General features: G+C 23.3%; 1 protein-coding gene across 2 annotated transcripts; it reads left to right on the top strand.

Moving 5' to 3' along the window:
* Positions 1-5,314: 5,314 nt before the first annotated feature.
* Positions 5,315-7,096, top strand: LOC110635608 (protein TIFY 5B). 2 transcript variants are annotated; one of them, XM_058136917.1, is made up of 3 exons: positions 5,315-5,625; positions 5,721-5,823; positions 6,671-7,096. In XM_058136917.1, coding segments are annotated over exons 1-3 (306 nt in total). In that variant the 5' UTR covers positions 5,315-5,623; the 3' UTR covers positions 6,872-7,096. The 2 variants fall into 2 exon arrangements, with proteins under 2 accessions (XP_057992900.1, XP_021640705.2); XM_021785013.2 differs by having other exon boundaries at positions 5,343-5,597.
* Positions 7,097-10,236: the final 3,140 nt, after the last annotated feature.

Genomic DNA, 10,236 nt, shown 5'->3' with positions numbered 1-10,236 from the left:
AATATATAACTTTTTTAATAGTTAATATATAAATTTTTTAATAATAATTGATATGATTTCGTTTTTGATAATGTATCATTTAATTTTAATTTTGAAATAAATTGATTGATTAATTATTTTATATTTTTTATAAATTAGTTGTCTTATACCATTAAAAGAATAAACAAAATAATATATATAAAAATGGGGTAATTTTTAAATTATTATTATTAAATTTTTTAAATTTTAAATATAATAAATATTTTTAAAATAAAATTTTAAATTTTGTAAACAATTTTCTAGTGAATAATTATTTAAATTTATATTATTATAAGTTTTAAAAATACATTCTTAAATTTCATAAATAATTTTTGCGTGAATATATATATATATATATATATATATATATATATATATATATATATATATATATATATATATATATATATATTAGATTTGAATATTTTATATGACTAAAAATTAAAATAAGATATTTTTGAATGATTAGAAAAACAAACCATATAATATTTTTTATTTAATAAATATTTTTTATATTTAATTTTAAATATTTTTATAACTAATAATTAAAAAAATAAGAATTTAATTAAAATAAAAATTTAAATATTTTATACTATTTAAAGTCTAAATATTTTATATTTTCAAATAAAATCAATTTAAACAAGTGGTATCCTTTGCCATATAGTATATATGTCAACAATAGCTGTGCTATGGAAATAACAAATGGCAAACTTTTAAGTTATTTTTTTAAACAAGTGGCATGATTTTATGAGTTTATTTGTATGTTTTAATATATATATATATATATATATATATATATATATATATATATATATATATATATATTCTCCATTAAAATATAAAAAAAATATTGAAATTAACTTAATTATATAATATTATGAATCATAATGGAAGAAAGTGTCAATTCCATAAAAAATTATGTGCTCATCGGAGTATATATATCATAATATCTTATTTTAAGCCCATTGATCACGTAATTTACAGTAACATCATTAAACTTAGTCATGCATAGTTTGGCAAATCAATTAGGTAAAATACCACAATCATCATAAATAAATAAGCATCTCAAGAATATCAAAGTACAAAAGATAAAGAATATATCAAAGTCATGATTAAATATATCTACCTATTCTCAAAAAGTGTGTGTATATATATGTGTGTCTTATCTTTTAAATTTCAATTCCCTCGAATTGATTAGAATTTTTATTTTAAATATTTTATAAAAATAATAATTAAAATAAAATATTTTTAAATGATTAGATAAGAAGCATCTAATATTTTTTATTTTTTAAAATTTAAATATACTTTATAACTAATAATTAAGAGAAGATAAAAAGTTAAAATAAGTATTTAAATATTTTATACTATTTAAATTCTAAAAATTTATATTTTTAAATAAAATCAATTTAAACATGTGGTATTTTTTATCAAAATGGCATATAGGTTGACAGATATTAATGATAACTATACTTAAAAAAAAAATGACAAATGATAAAATTTTAAATTATTTTCTTAAACACATGACATGATTTATGAACTTATTTATATGGTTTAACTTTAATATATATATATATATATATATATATATATATATATATATATATATATATATATATATAAATGAAATTAATTTTTTTTATTAAATTGAAAAGAGAAATTTTTTTTAAATTAATAACAAATTTTATAATTCACTGCTAATAAAAAAAAATCGAAATCTAAATCCATTTATAGGATTGTAATTTATTATCATTATTGATTATGATTTTTTTTCACACAATTATTATTTTTTAACAAAAAAAAATAGAGATAACAAGTTATTTTTATATCAAAAATTAATATTTTCTATTATATTCACATTTATTGGAGAGATTCACATATAGTTTATAGGTTACAAGACGTAAAACGTCATCAACTTTGCAAGTTACGATAAATATAACATAAATGCTTAAATTTTATTAATATTCTTGAAAGAATTAACTAGAAGATTATTATTTTTTTATTTAAAATATTTTTAAATATAAATAATTGACTAATAATTTAATCAAAACAAATCAATTAAATTGGTAGGAATGTGTTTGATTCTTATATTTAATTACTAAATATGTGCGGGGTTTGATATTTTGACAAATTTTGATTATTTATTTTATTTTTTCAAAGCATTTTTTATTTTTTTATTAAATATATATATATATATATATACATAAAAATAATATTGAACTTGAATATTCTATTTCAAACATATAAATGCACGAATATATAGCTAGTAAATTAATATAATGTGACGAAACTTATGTTATAATAATAATAATAATAATAATAATAATAATAATAATTATTATATTTGATTATGTAGTCACTCTCTTTAAGGCAATTATATTACCCACTATATTACTGCTTGGTAATTTGAACAGATCCCTTCGAGATAATAAAATCAAAATATAATTCTAAACAGTAATTTTAAAATTTTATTAAAAATGAAATAAAAAATAATAACATTAACTATAAATAGAAATAAAGAGAAAAGAGAAAAAAATTATAAAATTTTGTTTAAACTGTTATTTATAAAAAAATTATATTTTTTTAAATAAATATAATAATTCATTTTGTATCTATTAAAATAATTATATTTACTCACTTATATTTTTTAAAATAAATACAATAATTTATTTTATATCTCTTAAAATAGATAAAATTATTAACAATAAACGGTTCACTTTAATATTTTTTTAATGAATAAAGGAGGAGGGGACTTAATGCATGTGTGTGTATATATATATAATATTGGAATTTGAATTTAAAATGTTTTCGGTTACAGCAGAATATGGCTCGTGTTAGTTGCAACAAACTTAACCATTTAATTTACATTCCCTTAAAAAAATAATAAAAAGGAAGAAAACGCAAAACCAACGGAATTGGCATACATGAAAAAGTCAAATTCAAACAGCTGATGAGATAATTAATTAATTCAAGCTGTTTTCTGACTGATATTGCTGTAAATTTAATTTACAATATCAGCCTTTTTAATTAATTAATTCAAGCATGCATGCAATTAGCCATATTAATTAATTAATTTTATTCTAAGGCAAATTTTTTAGAACTTGCACTAAATAATCACAATTTTTTTATTATTGTTTTTCCAAGGTTAGACGCTATTGAATTTAATTTGTCGATTAAATATATTTATAAATAAAAAATTATAAATAAATTAATATTTAATTAAATTTATAATTTAAAAAATTTATTTAAAATAAATCACAAGAAAAATTTATTTATAATTTATGTATTTAGTTTAGAATTATATTTTGACCAAGTAAAAGATTATATTATTTTAATATTTTTTGAAAATATTAATATTATTCTCTTCTTAACAACTACAATCCTTAATGATATTATTTTCTGTCATTTTGATAAATTATGTTTTTTTAATTAAATATTTAAATTATTTAAAAATTAATTTTAAATAATTTTATTAAATAATTAATAATTTATTTTTAAATTAATTTATAAAATAAAAATATATTTTAAGTCAAAAATTAAAAGTAAATAGTGAATTAAATACTCTTTTTAATATAGAAGTGACTTATTAAATAAATAAATAATTAAAAAAATAATTTTTTTTTTGTAGAAATTGTCAAGTTATTTAGATTGTTGAAAAGCTATAATTATTGTGGACTTGAGAATGAAATTTTAAAACAAATTAGTATTATTAATAGTATTTTAATATATTTTATAAATAATTATTAAATTAAATTTAATTAAAACACAACAATTAATAATTATTTATATTAGTATAAAATGATTTAAATTAATAAAATAAAGTATTTTGATATACTTTATATAGTTATTTAATAGATTTAATTTAATTTGATACGTTGGAATTTAGAAAGCTTCGTTGTGAGACCCACCACCGAACCCAATTGACGCACATCACATTAGCTTCGTTCACCATGTGATTGAGGCGTGGATAGCACGCCCAATAGAAAGCACGTGGTGGGAGCTCGTGAAACCCAACAAAAATTCGGTACAATTTTGCCAACCAAATAATCCGGTTCTAGTCTACCGAATAGCATATGAAATCTCTTTGGGTTTCATACAAATTGAAATCCTTTTCTCAATTACTAAAGAACATGTGTACAACTGAATGACCAGATTTTGATACCATATCGCCGGCCGTTTGATATCTCAAATTTTAATTCTTCCATCCCATTCATTTGGTACCCAACCCATAGTCATGAGTTTCTGGTGAATGTCAATATTGAGTTGGGAATGGTCATGAATTGTGCTGTATTGCGTAAAAATGGAAGAACTTATTACAGAAAGAGAGTATTGATCACATGCCATAAATCGGAAAATATCAGGCTTCCTTGTTGTTCTTTTTTCCCTAGGGAATGAATCATTAAGCAAGCAAGGGGAAGGAAGGAGGCATCAGATAGTGCGGTTCCATTTGGCCGCCAGTCATCATCTTTCACATTCCAGCCCACAAGTGGTAGGGGACAAAACCCCACCCAGCCAACCCGCCAAATCGAGTGCGTGGTTAGATATTCCTTTTCAAATTTTGGTTTGGTGGTTCTAGTAGTTTTTTCCCCTAAAAAATGATTTGTTTTATTTACACATATGATATATTCTATTATGTATTAATTAATTAATTAAATTGAAATATTTATAGCTAATAATACCAATCAATTTTGATTTATAATATTAAATTTTTGTTTCTTGATTTGATTTTAAAATTAAAATTAAAATTAAGTGTGCAACAAATTTCTTTGGATAAAATCCAAAATTGCTGCCTAATTTTTTTTTTTATCAATATTGAAAATACCAAAAAGCAAAGTAGAAAATAATAAGGGAGACACTCTAGAAGTACACTTTGGTAGTCAATATAATGATGATTGATGAACCAGATTTTTATACCACCAAAGCACAAGATTACCGAATTTGTTTGCCTAGATTAGATAATCGGAGTCTAAAGCATATAATAGATCATACATATTTATATTTTAAATTCATAATGAATAAGTTTATATAAGAATTTCTTTGGACAAATAAAGAATGCAGCAGTAAAATGGCAAAAAACAAGGAAAGAAAAAAAAGATGGAAAAGGGAAAAAACAAGAGGACAGAAATAGAAGGAATGCGAAGCAAAACCAGGGATTTTTGAGCCATTAAGCTAAAAGAAGAGGAAGAAGAAAAAGAAAATAATAAAAGAGTAGGTTTCACGTGCAAAATAAAATTAACGTTTCCCTCCCATAAGCAAATAGTTCTTGCCCTACTTATGTGAGTTACGTGTTTAACCTTTATTGTTGTCAAAGAAGATACCCTTCTTTAGTATAAAAATACGATTCTCGATCGTATTCCCTTTTATTTATAAACCACCCTCTGCACTATTCGTTTCTTTCTATGCTTAATTAGATATGTGTTTGGACTCTCCTTCTCTCTCTCTTTCTTCTTCTCTTTGGCTTTCTTCTATCCATTCTTGAAGTCATTCATTTTCTTGACATATCAAACGAACATGAGACGAAACTGCAATCTTGAACTCCAACTTTTTCCTTTCTCCGATCCCGACCACCACCCACCTGTATTGTAAGTTCTCTCTCTTCACTATATACATGTATGTTTCTTGTGTATATATATAGATGCATTAACGTGTTTAATTAGTGTGTATTATTTTGAGTCGAGATATATGATTTTGATGATGTTTTGAAGGGAGGAGAAGGAGACTAGTGATGAGCAAAGCCCACAGCATAGTCAACAGCTCACTATTTTCTACAATGGAAGGGTTTGCGTCTGTGATGTCACGGAGCTCCAGGTTTGTTTGTTTCTGTTTCTCGATCTCTTCATCATCATCATCTTATTCTTCTTTCTCTTTTCTGGGTTTGATATACATGTATGATGCATCCCCGAAAATAGGCAATGGTCATAATTTTTTTATTTTATTTTATGCTTAGTTTAAAAAAAAAAAAGAAAACGCTTTTTATGTGTATTTTATTTTTAGCAATTTTAAATGCGTATTTTATCATATTAATATGATGTATTTGAAATTATTTATATAATTTTATATTTTTTATAATAAAATTAAATTTTAATAAATAAAAAAATTTACATATTTATCCACTAACGTAACTCTGGGGATTGCATTGATTCTTTAATGCACGTATAATCTAAAATTTATGGCGGCAATATCGCTGGCATTTCGACATTTCATATTGATTTATAGATGCGTATGTTTCATTTATGAAAAAGAAAATTTTTTGATTAAAAAAATTATTTATTTATATATGAAAATTTTGAAATAAAAAGAAGAAATTATTAACTTAAAATAAAAAGGGACCCACACCGACAAGTTTGTTGGGCTGTCTACTGAAAACGCTCCAGATTCATGGAACTTATCAGAACTTGAATGCAATACGCGGAGTTTGACCTCAAATTACAACATGAGATTTTCATGTCTGTTTTTTTTAAAAAAAAAGAAATTCCACAACTCTCTATCTTTTTTCTTTTTCTGTTCTAGAATTAACATATGACACGTGTTACTGGTCTCTTTGGACCTGTTAAAAAAAAGTTGGCAAGGAGTAAGAACATTAAAATATGCATTATTGAGGCAAAAAATAAATCATTTAATTAACATAATCAAATTATTTTTCTTTTGTGCACAGGCAAGAGCCATTCTGTTGCTAGCAAGTAGAGAAATGGAAGAGAATCTGCGAACCCCAACTGGGTCAGAAGTAGCTTCTCCAAGTTTGCCATCTCCGCTGTGTACCCCTATGGCTGCTGGCCTTTCCATGAAGAGATCAATCCAACGGTTCCTCCAGAAGAGGAAGCATAGGGTCCAAGCGATTTCTCCTTACAATCATTAATATTAATTAACCTTAATATTATGCATGGAGCATGGGCTTTTGACGCTTATATATAGTTGAGAAAGTAAAATTTTCAGTATAGAATTAAATCATGTTAATCAATTAATATTTCTCTAGAGGAATCCTTCTGATGAATGGATATATGTATGCCATGGGGCTTGTAAATAATGATTAATGTATTAAGTGTGGCTTATATTAACTAATGCTATATATTTCTTAGAACTATGCTATGTTTCCTTATTGTTTAATTAATTAATGGTATTATGCTACGAAAAGACGTGATTCATGTTTTTTTTTTTTTTTTTTTTTACAGTAATTATACTGAAATTGCCCTTAGCCCTTAGGTTCCTATAAAGAAAATGCCCTTAGGTTTTAATTCCGTGAAGTTCTCTGTCGACTCTTGAACGTAGGAAAATTTTAAGGTCAATGTTATATACGTGTTTTTCTTGGAAAATCATGGGTCGTAACATGTAATCTACTAAAATTCAACTTTAAGATATTGATTAGCAAGACTTAGACAACCCCATTGGATTTGGATAGAAATTTTCAAAGAACATATATAAGGGCACGTTTGTCCCATTGACCTAAAAATTCCTGTAACTTTAGGACCAGGTCCATCTTTTCATCCAGCTACTCTATTTTTTTATGTAAAAGATTAAGGAATCGAAAGTCAGACTAACTATAAGTTAGTCTAATTAAGCCTAAATTAATTGGAAAACCAAAACCAAATGAACAGAAGGTGAAGAGGAAACTTGAAAAATAGTAGGAAATGTTTGTTCTATCTGGCTTGGAGAAACGTCGATGAAAGTAAATAAAATAAAATCAGTCGGTGCTCCAGAAAGAGTCGCGGATTTTGACAAATAGAGTCAATGGGATAATGATATTGTCTCTGATAATTTGATACGGCTCCACTAATAAGAATAGTTATAATGCTTAAGAGATCATCTCCTCTATCTACCATTATTATATGGGAAACTTCCCAATGTGAAATCTGTTGCTTCCTTCGGCATCTTTTATTCAACATGAAAAACGAAAACATGTTTTGTCTGCTCTTGCATGGATGGATTATTATTTTATTATTCTAAATCTTAAAATCATACTTTCTTATATTTGACTCCTAATTTTATATATTCATTCAGTCAACAACCAAATATTTTCTTTACCTTTCTATTTTTTTTCTTTTTTTTTTAAACACAAATGATCAATTTGCATTCCTTATGAATCTCATCCTCTTAATATAAATGATTTATATATTTATTATTTTATGTTTTATATTTAAATTGAACATATTCATATTGTAAGTATTCCATCTTTGACTAAATTGAGTCATATGAGACTTAAAATGTACAAAACAGCTTGTGTGGCTCGAGGTATCTGGGTAGGAAGCAACGATCTTTTACTTTTTATTTTTTTAATTATATATATATATATATATATATATATATGTTTATATGAACATTAATTATTTAATATATAATTTTAATTATAATAAAATAAAATGAATTTAATTTTTTTATATAAATTAATTCCAATTAAAATTCAAATATGATATCTCACAATTTTAGAAAATATTTTAATACCACCAAATTAAAACTCTTTAAATTTAATTTTTAATATTAAAAAATGGAAGCATTAAGTGGTCAGTGTAAGGTATTAATATGGTTATTATAATTAATTAAGGAACGAAACTTCCAAGTTCCAGCCCGCATAGGCTATGGCTGTTTTCACTTTCAGTCTTCTGCATGGCAGAAGATGCACAAGAAACATACCAGAAGCTGCTTTTAAATGTTTGCGAAGAGGTTACCTAAACCTCAATACAAACGTTTATTGACAAAATTTCATTATAAATATTATGTTAACCCAAACTTATTCATTACTGATCATTTTTATCAGTGCAATTATATAAACTCGCGGCCAACTTTTAATTTGCTACAGAATAAAACATAATTCAAGTCAGCTGTAAAATGCAACAGATTCGTTTGCGTGTAATTGGATTCGATCCACCAGCGTTCAGCCACCAAGTGGGCAGCTAGAAGGCAAACTTAGAGAATAATTATAAATAAATAAAATGTTTTAAATGAATGAAAGTTTATTAATGATATTATAATTGTTTTCGTGTTTGCAAGGCCTTGAATTTAAATTTTAATAAAATTAATTTTATAAAAAATATTTTAAATGTTTTTTTTACGGTAATGATTGTTCCTTTTAATCACTTTGTTAACAATACTTTGATAATAAGACTTGTAGAAAATATTTTTTAATTTTTTTTTTCATTTGAAATATTAAAAAAAATAAATTAATAAAAAATATTTTTTATACAAAAAATTAATTAAGCTATTTTTAAGACAAAAGAGAAAATCACTTTTTAGATTTTAATAATCTTATTAAAATATGAAAATCTTTATATAAATATATAAACATATATCATTCATTTAATATTATAAATAAATAATAAAAAATATTTTATTAAAAAATATTTTTCTTCAAAAAATTTTACATAAAAAATATTTTTTTATATGTAATGTTTCTCCATAAAATAAATGAAGTTTTATTTTCTTAACTTTTACTCAACTTGCAAACTTCTAATTAAAGTCTAATATTTAGGCTAATGCAGCTACCTAATCGTCACTGCTTTACCTTAAATCAGGAGCAACAAGAATAACCCACCAAATCAATATAAACTTGAAACTTAGAAGATAATTGTGAACAAGTAATTAATAAAATGCTTATTTTGCTTTTCAATTTCTTTTTGTCAAACTCTAATGATTAGTTTTTTTTTTTGGTTAGAACAAAACTTTAATGTTTATTAATCATAATAAATATTACATATAATTATGCTAAAATTATTTAATATATCCAAAAATATAAAATTAATTTTTGTCTTATTCTTTTTATTTCGTATGATTTGATATAATTTTTTAATTCAATCATTGATAAAAATCAAAACCATATTAAAATAATAATTTTTTTTTTTTTTTAATAATGATTCTTATCAATTCGATTTACAAAAATCAAAACCATGCACAACCGAAGCTTAAATATTAAAGAAAATAAAGATAACAAAAATATAAATATTTATAGTAGTAGAGATATCCATCTAATTAATTAATATATAAGGCAAGCTCTATGTAAATTGGATTTAGATTTAGTTTTCATTAACAGTTTTTTGCTAGTATTAATATTTTTTTTTATCAAAATCAACTAAAATTCCTTTTAAATTGTATTTTTTTAGTTAATTAACTAAAATTAATATTTATCTCTGATTGACTTAAATTATTTATTTTGTTTTAATTTTTTTTTTTATAATTCATAGTCTTGAAAAAGTTAAAAGGTTTAGCTTTATTTAATATTTATAATGTCATGAC

The sequence above is a fragment of the Hevea brasiliensis genome, chromosome 15 (genome assembly GCF_030052815.1).
Source record: "Hevea brasiliensis isolate MT/VB/25A 57/8 chromosome 15, ASM3005281v1, whole genome shotgun sequence".
Taxonomy (NCBI): Eukaryota; Viridiplantae; Streptophyta; class Magnoliopsida; order Malpighiales; family Euphorbiaceae; genus Hevea; species Hevea brasiliensis.
The sequence above is the reverse complement of the archived record's forward strand: the minus strand, read 5'-3'. Positions and strand labels throughout refer to the sequence as shown.